The sequence below is a fragment of the Chlorocebus sabaeus genome, chromosome 6, assembly GCF_047675955.1.
Source record: "Chlorocebus sabaeus isolate Y175 chromosome 6, mChlSab1.0.hap1, whole genome shotgun sequence".
Taxonomy (NCBI): Eukaryota; Metazoa; Chordata; class Mammalia; order Primates; family Cercopithecidae; genus Chlorocebus; species Chlorocebus sabaeus.
This window is the reverse complement of record NC_132909.1, coordinates 11,880,744-11,905,908: the sequence shown is the minus strand read 5'-3', so window position 1 is coordinate 11,905,908 and position 25,165 is coordinate 11,880,744. Positions and strand designations below refer to the sequence as shown.

The 25,165-nt window shown below is 49.7% G+C and overlaps 1 protein-coding gene across 2 annotated transcripts in view; it reads right to left on the bottom strand.

Annotated features, from left to right (window-relative positions):
* Window positions 1–204: 204 nt before the first annotated feature.
* The window catches only part of NOVA2 (NOVA alternative splicing regulator 2), a 38,873-nt gene continuing 13,912 nt past the window's right edge, over window positions 205–25,165 (bottom strand). Inside the window, exons 3-4 of one of the 2 annotated variants that reach the window (XM_007997270.3) lie at window positions 17,382–17,548; window positions 205–4,547 (exon numbers count right to left, since the gene is read on the bottom strand). In XM_007997270.3, coding sequence (XP_007995461.2) covers window positions 3,465–4,547; window positions 17,382–17,548 — 1,250 coding nt within the window. In that variant the 3' untranslated portion in view covers window positions 205–3,464. Of the gene's footprint in view, window positions 4,548–16,737; window positions 17,181–17,381; window positions 17,549–25,165 lie in introns of those variants that run through there. The other variant, XM_073016269.1, reaches the window with a different exon arrangement.

Below are 25,165 nucleotides of genomic sequence, written 5' to 3'. Positions count from 1 at the left end.
AAGATTCTAAGAAAAACTCAGGGTGGGAGGGCTTTGGAAGGGGGACCCAATTTAGCCCCATGTCCACACTTTTTCAATGCCTCTTAGGGACCTCCTCAAAGAGAAATGGTCCAATTTCCTCCCCTCTATCCAAGGTCCTCTCCCCACAGAGCGGCTCAGTTCCAAGGAAGTTTGGCACTTTTTTTTTTTTTTTTTAAATGGGGAAATTGGGGAGAGAGAGTTGAGACATTTGAGGAGAGGAGGAAGACAGACAGAGACTAAGATAGAGACAGGACAGAAAACAATGGGAACCACACAGAAGAAAAAAAGAGAAAGTCATAGGGAGCCAGACAAAGAAAGGGGGGAAGACACTTGGAGAAGGTATGGGAAGCTAGAGGGCAAATGAGAAGGAATCGGGAGACAATTCAATGCAGCAAACACTTACTAAGCACCTACTTGGTGCTGAAGAGAAGGGTGCAAGGAGGTCACTCAGAGACTTTGAGATCGGATTGGCTAATAGGGAGACAAAGAAAAAAAAAGAGGTGATGGGTTTTTCAATAACCCCCATTCCTGGCCCCACATCTGTGTCCCCTCTGGACAAACTGCAGCACAAAAGATTGAGGTCAGATTGCAGAAGAGACTTTCAAGAGATGGCAAAGATGGTAGAGTGAGTTTCCCAGGGTAAGATGGGGAAAGGTGTGTGGCTCTCCACTCACCAACATGGTGAGCGAACTAGCTCACTGAGCTAGCAAACTATACCTTTCAGATCGCCCTGGCTGGCTGGGTAGGGGGTCCCCAAGAAATATGAATAGGGAGGGGTTGTTACACAGACATCCCAAGCAAACACTTTGCAGGAGGCCCAGCCTCCAGAGATGTGTCTGTGTGAGAGGAGTCCTGGACCCGGCTGATTGGGACCCAGACTCCAGCAAATGGGTTTGTAGAAAGTGGCTGCCAAGCAGAGGATGCAAATGATATGCAAATGAGCCCATTCAGATCCCACCTCCCCACTCCCAGACCTTACTTCACCTCTCCCTGGCTCCTTCCCCTCCTCATAGGGGCCTGGGGGGCTGTAGAGGGATATTCCAACTAGATACTGTAATACTCGCGTGCGGGTAGAGATACTGTGAAATACTGTAAGGTATTTTGAGAGGTGGAGGGGAGCAATGCCGCCCCCACCTCTAACCCCAAGAGCCCCCAACGGTAGTAGAAGATATGTACAAAGTTACATCAAGAATTGTTTTGGCACTCAGATCTCCATCTGGGTTCAGTCTGGAGATTAGGGGTGGGGCAACAACAATGGGAAGTGGGGGATGGGGAGGGGGAAGTGGGGCCTGCCCCTCACCCTGGAGATGGCAAGGGCATGGAAAAAGTCACCCCAGTGCCCAAGTTACAGCCTCCCATTGGGTGGAAGGGCCGGGGTGGGAAATTCAGTGCAAGGTACCTCGAAGGCTATTGCTTTCTAGGGATTTTCACATTTTGATTTGGGGGTGGCTCTCTAGCAAGGGAGAGGGATCTCCTAGGCTTTAGGGACAAGAATTGTCTCTGTGGCTTTTCTTCCCTCCTTTTTTAGGAGAGAGACAAGGAGGCTGGATTTCCCCCAAAGCCATAGAGAGGAGAAGGGTCTGGAAGACCTAGGAGGGGGACAAATGGGGGAGAGGGTGGGCATGGGGCGCCCCTCCCCCAGAGATGCTGATGATGGAACCAGGGCACTGGGCACCCTGCTTTGGGTTGGAGAAAGTGGAGGTGGTCTCCAAGGAGGAGGGGGAGATGGGTGGGGGTAGAGGGAGGTCTTAGCTATCCTAGTCTATAGGGTTGTCAGGCCCTGAAATCTCAGTCTGCCAACAGGTCCTTAGAGCTGACCACAGCCATAGCACTCAGGGAGCCACTCCCAAACCAACTCTCAAGGCCGCCTGGCTTGTCAGACTCCATCAGAACCTTCTAGTTCTCCAGAGCCCCTGGTGAGCACACCAAAATATTCTGATCCATCAGACATCACCAAAGTATGCCAGCTTGCTGGAAGCCACCAAACCAATCTAACCTATCAGACCACACAAAGCATTCTGGTCCAAGGGACCCTTCCATGGCTCACTGAACTCTACACCGGGCCACACTGGCCTGACAGAGCCACCACACATTTGGCTCACCCGATTCAACGAAACAAAGCCACGCAGACACAGGCATGCACACAAAAGGCAGGGGTGGGAAGGGAGGTCTTTAACGGTAGTTTGCACTAGGTCCATCTCCCACCCCTCCCTCCAGGGCGAGTTCGCAGACTTGACGTGTTTGAATGGAGATGACCCTGACAATATTGGGTTTTTTTCCCTTAGAGTTCTCCAGATTGGATCCAAGTCCCATGCCTTATTCTCTTCCTAGGAAGACCCCCAGGCCAACACCCACCAAAGAAGGGTGCGGAGGGAGAAGGCAGGTCAGAGACTGGTCACTGTCCAATACAGGAAGTACATGCTTCAGTCTAATGACATCACAGGAAGTGACCTCTAGGCACCACCAGAAGTACATCTTCCCATGATATCACCAAAGTGACCTTCAAGGAAGAACTCATTGAGACATCACAGGAAGTACCTGCTCTCTTACATTCACAGGAAGTAACCTCTGGGGAACTGCTTCCTGTGACATCATAAGAAGCACCCAGAAGCACCCCAGAAAGTACTCAGTGACATCACAACAGAGGCCCTCATTGCCATTACTCTAAACCATCAGAGATACCACACCAAGTTGATCCAGCCTCTTGCGAGTCTTGCCCACAGGACTGGCCCAATCCCAGAGCTGGCATCCTTCCCAGCAGCACCGTCCCTGCCCCCCATACAACCTGACAACAAAAGAGTGAACATTCCCACCTAGAGGGACAGCTCCAGTGGGAGGAGAGTAGCTGAGAAGATCTGGGAACTCTGGGGTCCCTGCTCCAAATGCCCCATTTCAGCTCAGACGCCTCTGCTACCTCTACTCCCATGGCTTCCCTCAGATCTAGAACTGAAAGCAGAGAGGTGGGGTATTGTGTTTTGGGGAAGCCCCTCATTCTGGATGACCCAGAGGCTCCCTCCCCTCCTCCCATATGGAAACAAAAACTTATAAAGGGGGAAAAATCCTTACCAAAAAAAAGAAAAAAAAAAGGAGGGAAAGAAAGAGAAAATAACGCTTTGTTTTCTATTAAAATCAACAAAATGCAATATATACAGATATCACACAGACCTGGGCCCTGGGACAGGAAGGGTCAGGCCCAGCCAAGCACAGGGAGGAGGAAGGAGGGGTCAGTTCCGGGCTGGGGAGGGGGCTTCTGAGCCCCCTTCCCAACCGTCACTCAATCCTGCCTATGACTACCAGAAAGGGAGGGTGCAGTCGGGCCTACCCCAGCCCCATTCCAAGAGGAGCAGGACTACACCAAGCTGAGGTCAGGAGTTGGGGGGAGGAGGAGAGGGAGGAGGAGGAGATGGGAGGAGAGAGAAGGGTGGGAGCACACACCACAGGCCTCATCCCACTTTCTGGGGGTTTGAGGCCCTCACTCCCTGCTCGTAGGTGACCCGCTGACTGATGAGGTATTGAGCGGCTTGCGTGGCCGCGGGGCTGCCCGTGATGGTGACCCGCCGGTTCCGCGTGCCTGGCAGGAACTCGCCCTTCTTGGAGATCTGGATGCGAGCGCCCGTCAGCTCCTGGTACTCCACCAACGTCTTGCCCCCCTTCCCCAGGATGGCTCCCACCAGGTTCTCAGGCACCGCAATCTCCACCAGCTCCTTGGCACTCTCAGCCGCCAGCTTCTCCGCTGTCAGGAAGCCCCCGGCCGCACCGGCAGCGGCTGCAGCGGCCACCAGCGGACCGCCCCCTCCGCCCGCCCCGCCGCCCGCCCCGGCCCCGAGGTAGCCGTTGGCGGCTGCGGCCAACGCAAAGGACCCCAGGGCTCCGGGAGGCGGGGGCGGCGGCGGGGCGGCCCCTCCAGCTGGCCCGGCCCCGGCCTCGCCCGCGTAGGATGCCAGGAGGTTGGCGGCGGCAGCGGCTGCGGGGTTGGCCCCGGCGGCCACGGCAGCCAGGACGCCGGAGGCTGCGGCCGAGTTGAGGCCCAGGCCCAGGGAGTTGGTGTTGTAGCCGTAACTGGCCAGCGTGTTAAGCGCCGTGCTGATGGCCAGCAGGTCGGTGCCTGAGAAGGCGGGCAGCGCGGCGGGAAAGGCTCCCACGCCAGCCAGCCCGGCGGGGCCCAACAGGCCGGAGGCAGCGGCAGCCGACGCTGCGGCCGCGGCTGGCAGCACATCCGCGGGGCTGGCGTACGGAGAACCGGTGGGGTTGGAGTTGGCCACGGGGCCTGCCACATTGGCGTAGCTGATGTTGAGGCAGCTGCTGCTCTGGGGGTCTTCTTGTACCTTCTGCACGATGGCGCTCACAGCCTTGTGCACCTGCTCGGGCTCGCCGCTGACCGTCACCACGCGCTCCTGCAGGTTGATGCCCTCTGGTTTCTGGGACAGCTGCACCCACGCTCCTGACTGTTCCATCACGGCTTTCACCGTGGCGCCCCCCTTGCCGATGATCAGGCCCGCCGTGCTGTTGGGGACGATCAGCTTGGCCTGCGTGGGGAGCAAAAGAGGGGGTCTTTAATTTTATTTTTTAAAATTAAATTAAATTAGGCCGGGCGCGGTGGCTCACGCCTGTAATCCCAGCACTTTGGGAGGCCGAGGCGGGCAGATCACGAGGTCAGGAGATTGAGACTACGGTGAAACCCTATCTCTACTAAAAATACAAAAAATTAACTGCGCGTGATGGCGGGCGCGCTGGAGAATGGCGTGAACCCGGGAAGCAGAGGTTGCAGTGAGCTGAGATCAGGCCACTGCACTCCAGCCTGGGTGACAGAGCAAGACTTCGTCTTAAAAAAAAAAAAAAGAAGAAAAAAAAATTAAATTAAATTAAATTAGGCCGGGCACGGTGGCTCTCGCCTGTAATCCCAGCACTTTGCGGGGCTGAGGCAGGCAGATCACTTGAGGTCAGGAGTTGCAAACTAGCCTGGCTAACACGGTGAAACTCCGTCTCTATAAAAATCTGAAAGTTAGTCAGCTGTATGTTAGCACATGCCTGTAATCCCAGCTACTCAGGAGGCTGAGGTAGGAGAATTGCTTGAACCCAGGAGGTGGAGGATGCAGTGAGCTGAGCTCGGGCCATTGCACTCCAGCCTGGGTGACAGAGGGAGACCCTGTCTCAAAACAAAATAAAATAAAATAATATATATATAAAATACATATGTAGAGACAGGGCCTTGCTATGTTGCCCAGGCTGGTCTTGAACTCCTGACCGCAAGTGATCCTCCTGCCTTAGCCTCCTAAAGTGTTGGGATTACAGATCTGAGCCACCAAGCTGGCGAAGGGAGAGTCTTTACAGTGGCTGGAGACTGCGAAGTCTCAGGTCATTCCCCACCTCTCCTCTCCAGCGTCCAAAATCAGGCCCAGCATGGCCTTTTGATATGCACCAGTATGGTCCAACTGGTTGTTAAATATATTGAAATATTTCAGGTCAGGTGCAACAGCTCAGGCCTATAATCCCAGCACTTTGACAGGCTGAGGTGGGAGGATCACTTGAGCCCAGGAGTTTGAGACCAGCCTGGGCAACATAGCAAGACCTTGCCTCTAACATTAATTAAAAAAAAAAAACTGGGCCAGGCGCGGTGGCTCAAGCCTGTAATCCCAGCACTTTGGGAGGCCGAGACGGGCGGATCACGAGGTCAGGAGATCGAGACCATCCTGGCTAACATGGTGAAACCCCGTCTCTACTAAAAAATACAAAAAACTAGCCGGGCGAGGTGGCGGCGCCTGTAGTCCCAGCTACTCGGGAGGCTGAGGCAGGAGAATGGCGGGAACCCGGGAGGCGGAGCTTGCAGTGAGCTGAGATCCGGCCACTGCACTCCAGCCTGGGCAACAGAGCCAGACTCCGTCTCAAAAAAAAAAAAAAAAAAAAAAAAACTGAAATATATCCACAACAGTTGGTTAATGAATAGCCCCTCAACCACCCTGTCCCATGTACCTGGGACTCTTGGTGCCTCCTCTGTGTCCAGCATCTAAAAGCTTAATGGCTGATCCAATGGGGCTTTCCAGGAGCTCACTCCAAGCTTGCACTGTGGCCCACCCATGCCTTTTAGTGTTAAGTACTCTGACTTCCAGCCCTCGAAAAGCCTTCATTAAGCCCTTACTTTACAGATGAGCCTCTTGAGGCCCAAGAGGTGAAAGGACTTGTCCTAAGGCCCCCCAGTTAGTGACGGGGCTGAAATCTAGGCTCTTGGGTTCCTGATCTATTGTGCTCCCCTAGACATGGTCTTCTCGTTTAACTCTCTGCTGTTATGGGCTGAAATTGTGTCCCCTTCAAATTCATATGTTGAAGACGTAACTCCCAGTACTTTAGAATTTGACTATATTTGGAGAAAGGGTCTTTAAAGAGGTAATTAAGGTAAAAGGGGGTTATTAGGGCAGGCCCTAATTTACTGACCAGTGTCCTTATAAGCAGAGATTAGGACACAGATGCACACAGAGGGAACAATGTGTGAAGACACAGGGAGAAGAAGGTCAAGGAGAGAGGCCTCAGAAGAAACCAGTCCTGCTGACAGCTTGATCTTGGGCTTCTGGCCTCCAGAGTCATGAGATATAAATACCTGTTGTTTAGACCACCCAGTCTCTGTCACTTTGTTATGGCAGCCCTAGCAGACTAATCTAGTTGTCGTATCTGTAAAATGAAGATAACATGAAGGCTTTTGTCTGAGAAGGCAGACGTAAGTGGATGTCTTGGATGTCACACAATGGATCAGGAACCCAAGAACCTAGATTTCAATCTCCTTCTAACTCCTGGGAGGGGAACACTCCAGAATGAAGAAGTTGGTCATTTGAATATGGTGACCTCCCCTTTCTCAGTTGCAGAGCAGCCCATCCTTCAACCACCCATCTGTCCAAGCATCTGCAAGTCTGATCAATCTTAATTCCTGCGGAGATATTTCAAAACCAGTTATCTCCTTTTGCACCTCTGAGAGCATTTCTACACATAAATTCCTCCCTCTCAAAAATCCTTCCCATGTCCCCTTAAGCCCTGGGGGTGTCTGAGAAATTTGTGGAGGTGGCAGTTTTGGTTGTTGCAAGGACTGGGGAGAGATGTGGACTGTCAGTGGGGAGGACCATAGGTGTCTGTACCCCACAATGGAGAGTCAGTCCCTCACAAGGAAGAGCTGTCCCAGGCCCTATATATCTACTTTTTTTTTTTTTTTTTTGAGCCTGAGTCTGTGTCATCCAGGCTAGTATATGCCATGGCGCGATCTCGGCACACTGCAATCTCCAACTCGTGGGTTCAAGCGATTCTGCTGCCTCAGCCTACCTAGTAGCTGGGATTACAGGCACCCACCACCATGCCCAGCTAAATTTTTTGTATTTTTAGTAGAGACAGGGTTTCACCATGCTGGCCAGGCCAGTCTCGAACTCCTGGCCTCAAGTGATCCAGCCGCCTCAGCCTCCCAAAGTGCTGGGATTACAGGCATGAGCCACCACACCCAGCCACTATATGACTACTTTTGAAGGTTCTGTTGGACATTCATGCGGATGAAGAGCCTGTTTTTAAATCTCTGAGCCCACGTCTGGGCATGGTGGCTCATGCCTGTAATCCCAGCACCTCGGCAGGCCAAGGTGGGAGGATCACGTGAGCCCAGGAGTTGTAGACCTGCCTGGGCAGCATGGCATGACCCCATCTCTACAAAAAAAAAAAATTAAAAACATTAGCTGGCCTGGTGGCACATGCCTATAGTCCCAGCTACCCAGGAGGCTGAGGTGGGAGGATCACTTGAGCCTGGGAGGTATAGGCTGCAGTGAGCCGTAATTGTGCCACTGTACTTCAACATGGGCAATACAGTAAGACCCTGACGGAAAAAAAAAAAAAAGTCTCTGAGCCCAGAACCCAACTGACACAGTGAGACCCTATCTCAAAAATAAATAAATAATTAAAATAACAAAACAAAACAGAAAAAAATCTCTGAGCTCAGAGCCCAACCCCATGATACACGTAAGTACAAGTACTGTTTGCATGGTTTTAAGAGCTACTGAAATTTCCAGGAATGCAACTACCAGTAAATCAAGAGTGGACTGTGCTTTGTTTTACTCTGCACAAGAGTTTTCATCATTTTTTGAAAACCTGGCATCAGTAGCAACGGCATTTGTATTATTTAAGTCTCCAGTATTACACTCTGGATCACTTTACATTTGTAGTTGTCTCACTTAGCTATGCTTAGGTGTGAGCAGCTGCCTAATTCATTATTCCTTCCATTGTGGTCCTGATTGAGTATTTATTTACATATTAAAATTCACCTTGGCTGGGTGCAGTGACTCACACCTGTAATCCCAGCACTTCGGGAGGCTGAGGCAGGGTGAATCACTTGAGCCCAGGAGTTCAAGACCAGCCTGGGCATCATGATGAAACCCTGTCTCTAGTAAAAATACAAAAATGAGCCACGTGTGGTGGCATCTGCCTGTGGTCCCAGCTACTGGGGAGGCTGAGGTGGGAGAATCACTTGAGCCCAGGAGGTTGAGGCTGCAGTGAGCTGTGATTGTGCCACTGTACTCCAGCCTGGGCAACAGAGCAGATCCTGTCTCAAAAACAAAACAAAACAAAACAGCAAACAACAACAACAACAAAGAAACAAAAAATAAAATAAAATCCACCTTGTTTTATAACAAATCTCTTTCCTTTTATATCTTCTTTATTTTAAAAAGTCTCATGGGATAAAACAAAACATGGTATATCCATACAATGGAATATTATTTGGCAATAAATTGAATGAAATTGAATGAACAAAGTACTGATACATGCTATAGTGTGGATGAATCTAGAAAAAAATATGCTAAGTGAAAGAAGCCAGTTACAAAAGACCACAGCTGAGTTCATTTACATAAATGTCTAAAATATGCAGATCCACAGAGCCAAAAAGGTAGATTAGTGGTTGCCAGGGAAGGGGAAGGGGGAGGAGGAAGGGGATTGGGGTAACTGCCTACAGGTATAGGATTTTTTTTGCAGTAATAGATACATTCTGGAATTAGATAGTGTTGATGGTTGACCACATACTGTATGAGTCCTTTTACAGAAATGTCCAGAATAGGCAAATCTGTAGACACAGAAAATAGATTTGTGGTGGCTTGGGGATAGGGAGAGGGTGAGCTGAGGTGGGGGATCGAGGGGATATAGCTAAGACGATCAAGATTTCTTTTGGAGGCCAGGCTCGGTGGCTCATGCCTGTAATCCCAGCACTTTGGGAGGCAGAGGCCAGAGGATGGCTTGAGCCCAGGAGTTAGAGATCAGCCTGGGCAAGATGGTGAAACCCTATCTCTACAAAAAATAAAAATACATTAGCTGGATGCAGTGGTGTGCACCTGTAGTCTCAGCTACTCAGGAGGCCAAGGGATCACTTGAGCCCAGGAGTTTGAGGCTGCAGTGAGCTTTGACAGGTGCCACTACACTCCAGCTTGGGTGACAGTGCAAGACCCTGCCTCTAAAAAAAGAAAGAAAAAAAATATGATTTGTTTTGAAGGCAATGCAAATGTTCCAAAATAGGTTGTGGTAATAGGTGTACAACTATGTGACTATAATAAAAGCCAATGAACTGTACACTTTATTTATCATGTATTTTATGTTTCTTTTTTTTAAATAGACAGGGTCTTGCTCTGATACCCAGGCTGGAGCGCAGTGGTGTGATCAGAGCTCACTGCAGTCTAGTACTCCTGGGCTCAAGTGATCCTCCTGCCTCAGCCTCCTAAAGTGCTGGGATTACAGGCATGAGCCCCCATACTGGGCCTAGAGCTGTATACCTTAAATGGGTGAGTTGTATGTATGTGAATTATATCTCAATAAAGCTGTCAAAAAGTCTTACAAGTGTAGGTATGTCTATATATGCATATATGAATATGAATAGTATTTCAGAGAGCCAAGTGGACATCACAAAATATTTGTAGGAGAAAGGCAGTGTTGCTGTGACAGAGCTCCCTATGCTCTGTTTCCTGTTAGTCTCCCTGATTTTATTTTTATTTTTTATTTTTATTTTTGAGACACAGTCTCACTCTGTCGCCCAGGCTGGAGTGCAGTGGCACCATCTCAGCTCACTGCAACCTCCGCCTCCCGGGTTCACGCCATTCTCAAGTGAGCCGAGATCATGACACTGCACTGTAGTCTGGGTGACAAAGCGAGACTCCATCTCAAAAAAAAAAAAAAAAAGAAGCCGGGCGCAGTGGCTCATGCCTGTAATCCCAGCACTTTGGGATGCTGAGGTGGGCAGATCGCTTGAGCTCACAGGTTCTACAGCCTGGACAACATGGCAAAACCTCGCCTCTACAAAAAGTACAAAAATTAACTGAGCGTGGTGGTGTATGCCTGTAGTCCCAGCTATTTGGGAGGCTAAGGTGGGAGGATGGCTTGAGCCCAAGAGGTGGAGGTTGCAGTGAGCCAAAATGGCATCACTGCACTCCAGCCTGGGTGATAGAGCCAGACCTTGTGAACAAGAAAAAAGAATCTTTCTTTATTTTAGAGTAAAAGAGATTAATGAGGTGTAACAATCAAATGCAAAGCATGAATGTTGACTGAATCTCAGATTGAAAAATCCTCTATGCTATAAAAGATATTTTAGGGCGATTTGAATATGGACTTTCCAATGAGACAATAGTATAGAATTAGCATTTTTGTTTGTTTGTTTTTGTTTTTAGGTGTGATGATAGTAATACAATAATGTAGGAGACTGTCCTTGGAAGATACACGTTAAAGTACTTAGGAGTAAAGAGTCATGAGGTCGGCAGGGCACGGTGGCTCACTTCTGTAATCCCAGCACTTTGGGAGGCCATGGCGGGCAGATCACAAGGTCAGGAGATCGAGACCATCCTGGCTAACATGGTGAAACCTGATTTCTATGAAAAAGACAAAAATTAGCCAGGCGTGGAGGCACACGCCTATCTGAGCGTGCTGGTGCACACCTGTAGTCCCAGCTACTCTGGAGGCTGAGGCAAGTGAATTGTTTAAACCTGGGAGGCGGAGGTTGCAGTGAGCCGAGATCATCGCACCACTGCACTCCAGCCTGGCAACTGAGCAAGACTCTTTGTCTCAAAAAAAAGAAAAAAAAAATCAAGACAAAAATTGTGTGTGTGTGCGCACGGGTACACACATGCATGCACATGTGTTCATGCATGCACAAATGTTAACAACTGGTGAATCTAAGTGCAATGTATAGGGACTATTCCTTAAACATTTTCAAAATAAAAAGGAAAAAAATCTATGCTCTAACAGTCCCTTTTCTTCTTCTCTGTCTTATTTTTCTTCATAGTATTTTTCACTCTCTAACATACTCTATATTTTACTTATCTCCTTGTTTATTTTGTGTTTTTCTGTAAAAGAATTTCAAATCCACGAGATTAGAGATTTTTGCCTGTATTATTACTACTGGGTTCTCAGTGCCTAGAAAAGTGCCTGGGACACAGTACATACTCAGTAAAGGGTGAGCGAATAAATAGATAGATGAAGACTGAAGGACGACATGCCCACAGGCCTAAGCAGGAAGGGGAATGGGTGGAGACCGCAGGTGTATGTCACCTGGTTGGGGTGGGGAGTGGTAGAGTACTGTGCAATTGGGCAGTCAAACTCAGCCTGATGGGCATTTCTAGATGAGTTGGAAATGCTGATTTGTAAAACGTGAAGCATCCTAGCTTTTTTTTTTTTTTTTTTGAGATGAAGTTTCGCTCTTTCGCCCAGGCTAGAGTGCAGTGGCGCGATCTCAGCTCACTGCAACCTCTGCTTTCCAGTTTCAAGCGATTCTTCTGCCTCAACCTCCTGGGTAGCTGGGATTACAGGCACCTATCACCATGCCTGGCTAATTTTTGTATTTTTAGCAGAGATGGGGTTTTACCATGCTGGCCAGGCTGGTCTCGAACCCCGACCTCGTGATCTGACTGTCTCAGCCTCCCAAAGTACTAGGATTACAGGCGTGAGCCACCGCCCCCCGGCCAGCATCCTAGTTTTTAAATGTTGGCAACCTCTTCAAAATGTCTAAGAACCACTGTGTAGAAGAAACAATGCAATGTACTAGCCAGGGTACCCATCTGTAGTCTGTGCATATAAATCCCTGAAAAGCTGCCTTGGACTCTAGAGTCACCTGCTCGGGTTTAAATCTTGGCTCCCTGTCTGATGCTGGGCAAGGGGCCTAACCTCTTTGAGACTCAGTTTTCTCATCTGTAAAACAGGGATATTCAGACCTCCTCCATAGGACTATTATGAGGCTTAATTGAGCTTATGCATGCAATGGTGAGCTTGAAATCCAAGCATGACCACAAGTAGCTGGAACTGAGTGTGAGTGCCCTTCAGGTGACTCACAGCTGCTAATATGGGCAGATTACACCTCAGTCCTCATGTTTCTGCTTGGCCCTGTGGGCAAAGTCATCATCTATTCATTCAAATAAGTAACATGTGCTGAGCACCTACTATGCGCCAAGCACAGGGCATCATGTAAGTAATGTGCAATTAATATAAGTCCATAGAAGCACTCGAGAAATGATTATTGTTGGCCGGGCGCAGTGGCTCACGCCTGTAATCTCAGCACTTTGGGAGGCCGAGGTGGGTGAATCACGAGGTTAGGAGATCAAGACCATCCTGGCTAACACGGTGAAACACCATCTCTACTAAAAATACAAAAACATGAGCTGGGCGTGGTGGCGGTTGCCTGTAGTCCCAGCTACTCGGGAGGCTGAGGCAGGAGAATGGCGTGAACCCGGGAGGTGGAGCTTGCAGTGAGCTGAGATCGCGAGCCGAGATCGCACCACTGCACTCCAGTCTGGGTGACAGAGCGAGACTTCATCTCAAAAAAAAAAAAAAGAAAGAAAGAAAGAAAGAAATGATTATTGTCATTGTTATCCCTATGGATGGAGTTGGATTTAAATCCCACATCTGTGGTACAGCTATTACGGAAAATAGTCCGGCAATTCTTCAAAAAGTTGAACATAGATTCATCATATGTCCCAACAATTCCACCCTAGGCATCTACCCAAGAGAGCTAGAAATACATATCTACAAAAAGACTTGTACATGAATGTTCAGAAGCATTATTCATCATAGCTAAAAAGGAGAAACAACCCAAATGTCTATCAACTGATGAACAGACAAGCAAAATGTGGTCTATCCATACAATGAAACATTATTTGGCTATAAAAAGGAGTAAAGTTTTGACACATGCTACAATATAGATAAACCTCGAAAGTATTACGTTAAGTGAAAAAAGTCAGACACAAAAGACCATATGTTATACGATTCTGTTTATATAAAAGATCCAGAATAGGCAGGTCCACAGACCAAAAGTAGATTAGCGGCTGGAAGAGGTTGAGACTGGGGTCTGGGGGAATGGTGAGTGACTGTTCATGGGCACAGGGTTTCTTTTTGGCATGATGAAAATGTTCTGGAATTAGATGGCAGTTTGATGTACAACTCTGTGAACATACAACAAAACTACTAAACTGTACACTTCTAAACAGTAAAGTTTATAGTATGTGAATTATAGCTCAACAGAGCTGTTATTTCAAAAACAAAAAACATCACCAGGAAAAACAAACAGCCTGACAGATCAAGAAGATGGAACAGCATGTTCACAACCAGAACCAGGAGTGGTATTTAGTCTGTGATGCAGTATTTTAGAGCAGTGAAGGAAGGACAGATTGGCCGAGAAAAGGTTTGAGGACCAGGGGTTAATCATGTGAGAAAAATAAAGTTAGGTTTTAAGAAAATTCCTACTTCTTCCACCTCCTAGCTGGTGGCCTATGAAAGTCCCTTTACTTCTCAGAGCCTCCTTTTCCACATCTGTAAAATGGGCATACTATTCCTGATCCATACGATCTGTGCAAATATTCAGTGAGACACTGTCAGCGTGCTCTCTGGTAGTCACCCAGTCAACAAGGTTGCTGTTTTTACAACATGGCAAGATCCAAATCCTAGGTTGTTTTTGTTTTTTTGAGACAAAGTCTTGCTCTGTCAGCCAGGCTGGAGTGCAATGGTGTGATCTTGGCTCACTGCAATCTCTGCCTCTCAGGTTCAAGCGATTCTCCTGCCTCAGCCTCTGCAGTAGCTAGGATTACAGGCGCCTGCCACTGTGCCTGGCTAATTTTTGTATTTTTAGTAGAGATGGGGTTTCACTATTTTGGCCAGGCTGATCTTGAACTCCTGGCCTCAAGTAATCCACCCACGTTGGCCTCCCAAGGTGCTGGGATTACAGGCATAAGCTACTACGTCCAGCCTCCTAGTTTATTATTTAGTAACTGTCTGAGCTTAGGCACATGCCTTCACCTCTCTGTACCTTACCTTTCTCATCTTCAGTATTAGCACAACCACACCTACCTTATATTATTATTGGAAACCTTCTTCTTCTTCTTTTTTTTTCCTTTGAGACAGAGTCTCGCTCTGTCGCCCAGGCTGGAGTGCAGTGGCCGGATCTCAGCTCACTGCAAGCTCCGTCTCCCGAGTTTATGCCATTCTCCTGCCTCAGCCTCCCGAGTAGCTGGGACTACAGGCGCCCGCCACCACGCCAGGCTAGTTTTTTTGTATTTTTTTTTAGTAGAGACGGGGTTTCACCGTGTTAGCCAGGATGGTCTCGATCTCCTGACCGCGTGATCCGCCTGTCTCGGCCTCCCAAAGTGCTGGAATTACAGGCTTGAGCCACCGTGCCCAGCCCTTTTTTTTTTTTTATTTTGACAGAGTCTTGCTCTGTCACCCAGGTTGGAGTGCAGTGGCATGATCTTGGCTCATTGCAACCTCCACCTCCTGGGTTCAAGCGATTCTCCTGCCTCAGCCTCCAGAATAGCTGAGACTACAGGCGTACACCACCATGCCTGGCTAATTTTTTGTATTTTTAATACAGATGGGGTTTTGCCATGTTGGCCATGCTGGTCTCGAGCTCCTGACCTCAGGTGATCCACCGTCTCGGCCTTTCAAAGTGTTGGAATTACAGGCGTGAGCCACTGCTCGCGGCCTGTTATTGGAAACATTCAATGACTAAAGTGATGCCCAGTGCCTGGCACATGGGAAGCACTAAGACAATGGCAGCTGCCTTCATCATAGACCCTGAATTGTAGAACCACAGCATCTTAGAAAGATATGCAGATGCAGACTCATAGAATCTTGGAATCCCAGGACATTAGAACAGTAGAATCTCAGATAATACATGCTTAGACTCTTGGAATCACAGAGCCATAGAACTGTTGAAGTTTTAGAGCCAGAAGGACCAGAGACCATCTGCCCCAGTGATTTGCAAGCCCATGGAAATTTGCAAATACTACTACTGCTACTGCTACTACTATTACTACTACTACCACCAACAACAAGAACAACAAAAGCAGCATCAACAGCTAACAGTTTAATATTGTAACTTATCTAGGTTCCACCACAACCCTAAGATAGGTGTTACTATTACCCCATTTTCTAGATTGGGAAATGGAGGCACAAAGAAAGAACTTGCACAAGTTCTTTCACGGGTAATGAGCAGTAGAGTCAGGATCTGATCCAAGGCCAGAGTTTATGCTCAGATTCCTAAGCCTTACCAGAAATATTGAGAGGGCATGCCCTCTCCAGAGAGCAACAACTCTCAAGTCTTTTGTTCCCCTTTTCAATACTTTAGTTATTTAATTTGTAATCCCTGCTTTGGCCCAGCTGCTGCACTGTAATAAAAGAGAAACTGAGGCCTACACAAGGAAAGGGGCTCTGAGTAACACAGCAAGTTCAAGGCAGAAAAGAAGTAGACCTGTTTCCTGACTCAAAAATCCCACAATAACAACAGAGAACATTTTGGGGGCTAATTTTCTATGCGTTATACACACAAGCTACATGCTTTTCAAACATCAACGAACACTAACCATCGCCCTTAAGGAAGCATCATAATGAATCTCATTTTACAGGTGAGAAAAATGAGGCTTGGATAAATCAAAGTCACTTGCTCAAGGTCACATAGGATGTAAGTACTGTACGGAGAAGGATTCAACTCAACAACAGAGCCCAGAGCCTGAGTCTTCAGCTATGATCTCTCTCAGTCTTTGGAACACACGAGTAATACGGCAGAGAATAAATCCTGGTTCTATAACCTTTCGACTCCACTGTCTCAGAGCTCCTGTGGATTAGGGGGAGGCGGTAGAAGGCTCAGGCACAGATGGTGCTGACCCCATTTTCCTTGCAACATTCACAAACTCTTGATGAACCCTGAGTCCCTTGTGGCCATGACCAAGGCGGAGGGAAGAGGCAATGCGCTCGCCTCCCTGTAAACTGTGAATAACCTGTGCCCTGCTGGTGGGAAGGGATTCGGGAGAAACCTGGCGGGGAGCGAGGAGTGGAGTCGCTTCAGCACCAAGGACAGCGGCCGCGCTCCACACCCCAAGCCCCGCTGTCTTTTTTGGGAGCGCTCCACCCTGCAGCGCTCCTCCAGGCTTCTCCGCCCACCGTTTCCACAGGAGCTTAGGGGAACTCAGGCCTGTGCTCTGCCCCACCTGAGGGCAACGACAGGACCCAAGAATTCCAGATTTCTTTTACCGACGCCCTCTCTCCTGTCTTTGCCTTTAGGTAGACATTGACTATCCCTCGCAAGGGGCCCTCCCAGCCCAGGGGTTCTCGCCCCATTGCACGGAGTACGCATGCATAGGGGAGGGGGGACGGGAGAGAAAACGGGAGCCAGCTCTGCGTTCCCGTTCCCTTACCCACTTCCGGGTCCGGGCCGCGCTGCCCGCAGCTTGGAGGGGAGCTCACCTGCCCGGTGCGCACCGTCGTCATGGCAACCGGAGAGGCCCGGGAAGCGATTGGCCACTCCCTGCCACGCCCCTATGCCACCGCTTCCCCTAACTGAGGCAACAGAGGAGCGCTGCCCGCCCCTTTCCATTCCCTCCTGGAGAGGGCTGTGTAGGAGAGGGACCCACATCTGCTCTCGCTAATGAAACACCACACCTACCTCCATACGTTAATTATGGAGGGAAGGAGGATGACAGACTATTTGTAAACTCTTCTGGATGTGACTGAACCGTCACTGAGGTCACTTCCGGCGATAACAGGAAGTGGGAGGCAGGTCGTTCGGAGAGACAATGGGATGAGGTGGAAGGGAGAGGAGGAACTAGAGAATCCTAGGAAGGATTGAACAGTAGGGAATCGTGCCACATTTTCCCAGACGTTCACTCCCTCTCTGGAATCAAGCCCGCTCCAAATGGTCTGGAGTCCTTTCTATACTATTAGAGCTGACTCCCTAAGAATAATACTAACCACTACCATGTGGTCTTTGACTGATGAGATTTTTATCAGCTTTGTCCCATTGAACCTCACAGTAATGTAGTGATGTGGGAGGAATGTTTCTTCGTGAATGTCACCAGCTTTACAGCAACCCAGTCTCTGCCCCAGCTGACCTGCTTGGCTCTGTCGGGGTTCATCGTGGTTTGGGGTTGAAGGATGTTGACCACCTCAGGCTTGGTCATCGCTTGTGGGATTTCTCGGACCTTCTCGGCAATAAAGCTGTGCACAGCATTCAAGGCCTCTGCTGTGCCCTGTACTAGGCATACCCGCTCTGTGGTTCCTGTTGAGCAAGGGAGAGAGAGGGCACACTCATGAGACAGGAATAGGGACATTCCTGAGAGACAGGCCCCATTTAATGGAAGAGGAAAGCTGAGGTCCAGAGAGTGGATTTGACTGATCACACGGTGAGCCTGGGGGAGCAGGCATGGGCCCCTAGGCCATGACAGGTAGCTGGGAGAATGAGTGGAATCCTGCTTTATAATTTGCACTTCATCTGCCTCCCCTAAAACAACCTCTAGGGATGGAAGAATGATGCTTAACTGTTTTGCGATGCCCACAGCAGCCCTGGGCAGGGGAGACAGGGCTCAGCTGCCTCTTCTCAGTTCTTGCGGTTCCCTGGTTGCTTTGGCAACCATTCACTCACTCCACCCTCCTCCCCTTCTGGAAGCAGAGAGCTCAGGCCTGCAACGGTTGCCACAGTAACTGGAACCCCCTTATCGGTCTGGCTGGCCGGGTCCTCAGCCCACCCCCAGGGGGACGAGGGACGAGGTCCTGTTGTCATGGCAACCCCTGAAAGCCTGCAGCGTCGGCCTCTGGGCTTTTTGGAGAGGATGGGGGAAGAGCTGGGGGATGGGGGAGGCAGAGGAGAGGCCTGAGGGCCTGTCTGAACCCACCAGATGGAGGGCTGAGGGGTGGGGGAGGGCAGGGGTGTGGACAGGGGAGAGCAGGGTGGGTCAAAGACTACTCGTGGAGGAGTGGGGACCAAGGAATTGGGGAGGGAGGTGGATGGGTGTCTTTCCTGGAGATTCTCCAGATACTGGCTGTGGCTCTGTCCTGGGCATCCTTCTCATTTCTGCATGAGAGTGTTGGGGAGTGGGGGCACAGGGAAGAGAGAAACTTGGGGGGTGTTGGGATATGTGCGTGAAAGAGACTCTGGGTGACACTGTGACCAGTGTGTGTGTCTGCGAGGCTGTTTGGTGAGTGGGGTGTGTGTGTGTGTGTGTGTGTGTGTGTGTGTACTTGAGCAGGACTGACTAGATGATCCTAATCTGTGTTTGTAGAAGACAAAGTGCAGAGACTGCCTTATGAACAGACTATGTGACACAGTGATTCTGGTGAAGATGTTCGTGTGTGCCCTCGTGTGTGGGACAGACTTTGGTGTCGCTTTGATGATCAAGGTTATGTAGACTCTTTGTGAGACAGAGCTGAGTGTGTGTGAGAGTTCGAGAGAAAGAAACAAAAGAATCTCACAAAGTGGGATCAAGGCTGTACAATGAATATATACCACTTTGAGACTGGATGGCAGTGTGTGTGTCTGCATCTGTGTGTGTATGTGTGTTTGTGAAAGTGAAAGAGACACACACTTCTGGATGTTTCTAAGACTATCTGGATGACCAGTGTGTATACATATATGTATAGGAGACAGGAAAACCCTATGACTGGTGTGTGTGAACCCGAGAAGGAGACAGCAAGACAGACAGACTCAGGTGTCAGTTTGTAGGACTTTTTGGATGACTGGTGTGTTTGTGTATGTGTGTGTGTCTCAGCATGTGAATTACAGTGAGACAAAGAAAACTTGACTAGTCAGTGTGAGAATGTGTGTGCCTGGGTGAGCCGGGATGTGTGTGATGTGTGGAGTGTGAGTGTGTCTCTCTCTCCTTGAAGGGGGTTCTGCCTCTGAGGATGTAAAAGGTCTTGAGGGTGGCTGGGCACGGTGGCTCACGCTTGTAATCCCAGAACTTTGGGAGGCTGAGGTGGGCGGATCATGAGGTCAAGAGATCGAGACCATCCTGGGCAACATGGTGAAACCCCGTCTCTACTAAAAATACAAAAATTAGATGGGCGTGGTGGCACACGCCTGTAGTCCCAGCTACATGGGAGGCTGAGGCAGGAGAATCGCTTGAAGCCGGGAGGTGGAGGTTGCAGTGTGCAGAGATCACACTGCTGCACTCCAGCCTGGCAAAAGGGCGAGACTCTGTCTCAAAAGAAAAAAAAAAAAAAAAGGGGTCTTGAGTGTGTGCCAGGCACCGTGTGGCTGTGTACCTGTGTGTCTAGGATACCTGGGGTGTGCGTCAGTGTCCAGCAAGCACTTCAGTGCAGCACGCTGGTGCCATGACCCTGACTCCTTGATTGCTACTTCCCAGTCTGGCAGGCTAGCCTCGCCATGTGTCTGGGCGCCACTGTCTGTGGGTCACTTGTGTAGCTGACATCCCCCGCCCGCTTTGGGCCATGTTCCTCACTCTTACTACCCCCCCAACCCCAGAACAATGGCTTGGTCTGAGCCAAGGGTGAGTCAGCCTGCAGTCTGCCTCCGTCTGGTGTAAATAGGAAAGGGTGTGGGTTGGGGTGGGAACTAGGGGGCGGGGTAGGGGGAGGTGGATGCCCCAGGAAGAGCAGGCCGAGGGTTTGCATCTCTGTGAAGCTTCCTTCAAACTCAGGAAGTCCTTGACCTCCCATCCCCTTGTAGTTCTTACAAGGTGGCCCACAGGGGCTTTTTGGGGGGTTGGTTAAGCCCCCAAAGAGTGTCTAATAATAACAGCTGACCCTTATACCGCCCAAGTGTCAGGTACCATTCTAAGCACTGTTTTGTTTTGTTTTGTTTTGTTTTTTCTGAGACAAGAGTCTTGCTCTGTCACCCAGGCTGGAGTGCAGTGGTGCGATCTCAGATCACTGCAACCTCTGCCTCCCAGTTCAAGTGATTCTCATGCCTAAGCCTCCTGAGTAGCTGGGATTACAGGCGTGTGCCACCACGCCTGTCTAAGTTTTGCATTTTTTGTAGAGATGGGATTTCGTCACGTTGGCCAGGCTGGCCTCAAGTGATCCACCCACCTCGGTCTCCCAAAGTGTTGGGATTACAGATGTGAGCCATCATGCTTGACCAAAGCACTTTATACATACGTGTTCACTTAATATATGAAGTAGGCAATATCATTATTGTCCCTGATTCCCTGCTAAGGACACTGAGGCATAGAGAAGGCTCAAGATTTATTCAAGTTCTCTTAGACGGCGGTAGTGGATGTTTGGAGTTTTGAACCCAGGTGTCTGGCTTCAGAGTCTCTGCATTCTGCTAAATTTGGTGTGTATGGAGTGATCAACTCTATGTGTGTGTCTTGGAGGGAGGCATAAAATGATGACAGTTTTGTTTTTGTATTTTTGAAATTAAAAGAAGATGAATATATTAAGTAGTCGTTCAAGACTTTGCGCTTTGATGGAAGTATGTTATAAAACTATAAACATGTTTTCTTTTTTTCTTTTTTTTTTTTTTTTTGAGACAGAGTCTTTGCTCTGTCGCCCAGGCTGGAGTGCAGTGGCACGAACTCGGCTCACTACAAGCTCCGCCTCCCGGGTGTACGCCATTCTCCTGCCTCAGCCTCCCGAGTAGCTGGGACTACAGGCGCCCGCCACCTCGCCCGGCTAGTTTTTTGTATTTTTTAGTAGAGACGGGGTTTCACCGTGTTCGCCAGGATGGTCTCGATCTCCTGACCTTGTGATCTGCCCGTCTCGGCCTCCCAAAGTGCTGGGATTACAGGCGTGAGCCACCGCGCCCGGCCTAAACATGTTTTCTAAAGTGTGTGTGGTGAAGCACAGTGGCTCATGCCTGCAATCCCATCACTTTAGGAGGCCAATGCGGATGGAGGGCTTGAGTTCAGGAGTTCAGCCTGGGCAATATAGTGAGACCCTATCCCTACAAAATAAATATACAGGCCGGGTGTGGTGGCTCATGCCTGTAATCCCAGCATTTTGGGAGGCCGAGGCAGGTGGACCACCTGAGGTCTGGAGTCCGAGACCAGCCTGCTAACATGGTGAAACCCCATATCTACTAAAAATACAAAAAATTAGCTGGGCATAGTAACGGACGCCTGTGATCCCAGCTACTCAGGAGGCTGAGGCAGGAGAATCACTTGAACCGGGGAGGTGGAGGTTGCAGTGAGCTGACATCACACCATTGCACTCCAGCCTGGGCAACAAGAATGAATCTCTGTCTCAAAAAAAGAAAAAAAAAGTAGCTAGGCCTGGTGGTGCACACCTGTAGTTCCAGTTACTCAGGAGGTTGAGGTGGGAGAATCACCTGAGCCCAGGAGGCTGAGGTTGCAGCGAGCCACGATCATGCCACTGCACTCCAACCTGGGCAACAGAGCAAGACCCTGCCTCAATATAAATAAATAAATAAATAATAAAAAGTGTGTGTGTCTGTGCTTTTCTTCAGCAGTTAGGGTCTAAAGTTTCAAGCAGATGTTCAACATCAGACAGCATTTTAGAATCCTTAGGGTGGCCGGTGGTGGTGGCTCAAGCCTGTAATCCCAGCACTTTGGGAGGCTGAGGTGGGTGGATCACGAGGTCAAGAGATCAAGATCATCCTGGCCAACATGGTGAAACCCTGTCTCTATTAAAAAAAAAAAAAAAAAAAAAAAGAGTCGGGCATAGTGGCGCGTGCCTGTAGTCCCAGCTACTTGGGAGGCTGAGGCAGGGGACTCACTTGGACCCAGGAGGCAGGGGTTGCAGTAAGTCGAGATTGTGCCACTGCACTCCAGCCTGGTGACAGAGCAAGACTCTGTCTCAAAGAAAAAAAAAAAAAAATCCCCAGGGTGGATCTGGGCTGACGCAAGGGAGTGTGTGTGGCCCCTGGGCAGGTACCTGCCTTTTTTTGCATTTCAGTTGCTCCATGTATGTATCACCTGGATGGATCGAATCTAGGGCTTTGAGATCCATCACAAAGGAGGGGAGGGTCTTTGTATGTTCTGCCCTTCCCTTGGGGTTAAGTGCGGGGTAGGTTTTTAATTCATGTAGTAGAAACGCAAGTGCAGTGTGTGTGAGTGTGTGAGTTTGTGTGAGTGTGTGAATGTGAATAAGTGTGTGAGCATGTGTGACAGTGTGTGTGTAAGCGCATGTGTGTGTGTGGGGGGGCTGTGAGTGTGAGCAAAGTGTGTGTGAATGAGTGTGTGTAAGCATGTGTGACAGTGGGAGTGTGTGTAAGCATGTGTGTGAGTGTGAGCATTGTGACTGCATGTAAGCGTGTGTGTGGGGTTGTGAGTGTGAATGAGTGTGTGAGTGTGTGAGCATGACAGTGTGAGTGTAAGGATGTGTGTGAGGTGTGAGTGTGAATGAGTGTGTGAGCATGTGTGACAGTGTGTGTAAGCGTGTGTGTGAGTGTGAGTGGGGTGTGTGCGAGTGTGTGAGAATGAATGTGAGTGTGTGTAAGCATGTACGACAGTGGGAGAGTGTGTAAGCGTGTGTGTGTGAAAGAGTGTCGGTGTGAGCATTGTGGCTGTGTGTGTAAGCATGTGTGTGTGAATGAGTGTGTGAGCATTGTGACTGTGTGTAAGCGTGTGTGGGGGTGTGTGAGTGTGAATGAGTGTGAGGGTGTGAGCATGTCAGTGTGAGTGTAAGCGTGTGTGAGGGTGTGAGCGTGTGAGACTGTGTGTGAGTGTGTCTGTGAGAGTGTGTGTGTGAGTGTGTGTGTGCTTGTGCATGCGAACGTACTAGGCCCAGAGTGCCCTTTCAGTTTCTCCACTGTCATTTCTCACATGTTCTCTCTGCTTTGGCTACATTGACCAAACTGCTCAGTAGCCTCTGAGTATGCCATTTTGTCTTCCTGGACACAGTTCCCTGCACTTTACCTCGCTCATTCTTCTCTACTGCTCTGGTCGTCTCTTCCAGGAAGCTCCTCCTGACCTCCCTGGGCTGGGTCCTTTGTGCCACCTGGGCTCCAACCACCAACCTCTGGACTTCCCTGTCCCAGCCCTGACCACTCTGGGTCATCACCGATGTGATGTCTGCCTCCCTGGCTGGGATATGAGAACCAAGGAAGCAAGGTTGGGACATTTCAACCACCACTATTGTCCCCATTTCTGTCCAGTACAGGGCTGGCATAGAGGAAGTGCTCAGAGAATGTGTGTTGAATGAATGAGTGAATGAATGAATGACAGGGTGTCAAGCCAGGAGTGGCGGGAAATGTTTTTTGTCTCCTGCGGTAGCTTTTCCATTTCCTGCATTCCTGTGGGGTTCTGGGAAGTCCTGGGGACAGGACTAGGACACAGGGGGCTGTGTCCTGCTTCTCTGAGTCAGCAGCCGGCTCAGGCTGTATGATCTGGAAGTTGCATGCCAGGAGTGGGGATGGGGGCTGACCACATGTCCAGGGGCTGAGGAGAGACGCTGGCTCCTGTTGCTTGTCTGAATACTGTTTGACCTGGTAGGACCAAGGTCTGTTCTGCCTTCTGGGTTTCCCAGCTGCCTGGCCTGTGGGGTGTGTCATTGGGTTGGGAGGGGACGACATGTCTCGTGGCACAGAATGTGACCCAGGAAAAAGGAACCAAGTGTCCTCGGAGGAACATTCCGAACAGAGGTCTTATCCATACCTTGTGGGCTGCAGGGGAGTGGGGAAAACTGGGCCAGGGTGGAAGAGAAAAGGAGGAGGTGTGCCTGGTTCACTCGATTTTTCTCTAAACCTCTTGCCAAAGCTGCTTAGTGAGATGGGAGGCTGGGGGCAGGGTGGATGGTGGAAAGAGAGAGAAGAGGAGAGAAGAGAGAGAGAGCAGAGAGAGAAAGAGAGAGGAGGAGAGAGAGGGAGGAGAGAGGGAAAGATAGGAGAGAGGAGAGAGGAGAGGATGGGGGGAGAGAGAGAGAGAGAAAGAGAGAGAGAGAAAGAGAGAGAGACAGAGAGAGAGAGAGAGAGAGAAAATGAGTGTGTACTGACCCTGGGCTCCAGCTCTGGTGTTTGACCTAAAAAATCCAAGGGGATTAAGGATGAACTAGAACCAGCACTGGACCAAAGATGCAATTCAGGAAGCCTTCCCTGGAGTCCTAGATGTCGATGCTTGTCGGGCATTAGTCTTGGGAGGGAGATAGGGAGGGGTGAGAGATTTTGGAGGGAATAGAGAGTGGAGGGGGCTTGGAAAATTTATGGTTGGGGGAGAAAGATGGAGCAGGGGGAGAGGCAGAAAAGGGACTGGGTTTGGAGGAATGGAAGAAAAAACCAGGAGGGAGATGAGACTTAGGGAAAAAAAAAAAAAAAAAGAGAGACACAGGAAGGGAGAGACAGACAACCAGAGGCAGAAAGAAATGGGTGACGCCAGCAGAGGAGGACCCCAGTGAGAGGGGGCTAGTAGATACTGGTTGAATGGATGATTGAACAGAGTTCAGAGAGACAAGAGGAAAGGAAAAACGTGAGGCTATGAGAGGTGGAGGGAAGGAAAGGATGGGGAGAGAGACAGGAAGACAAAAGGAGAAGAGGAGGGGAGGGACAGGGAAAGCAGAGGACAGATGAACAGGACAAGACATGGGGGATATCCAAACAGAACCAGAGAGATGGACAGACAGAGGCAGACAGAGGAACAAGAGACAGAGGGAGGCGGAGGGGAGCAAGAAACGGGAAATCGGAAACAGAATGAGAAGGAGACATAAAGAATGACACCGAGACAGAGAAAACCAGTGAGACTGGGCAAGAGCGGGTGACAGAAATCCAAAGCGGGGGGGCACATGTGTGGAACATGGCTGGCTGGCCCCCAAGTCCCAAGGGACGCCCTGACACCTGCCTCTCTCCCCACCCTCGCTCCTCCAACTGACCAGAGGGGGCAGGTGTGTGGGAAAAGACACATCTGCCAGCGCATCATGCAAATGAGCTCATGAATATGCAGTAGGCACATTGTCTTGCCCTGCCCCCACCCCCATCTGCTCGGCC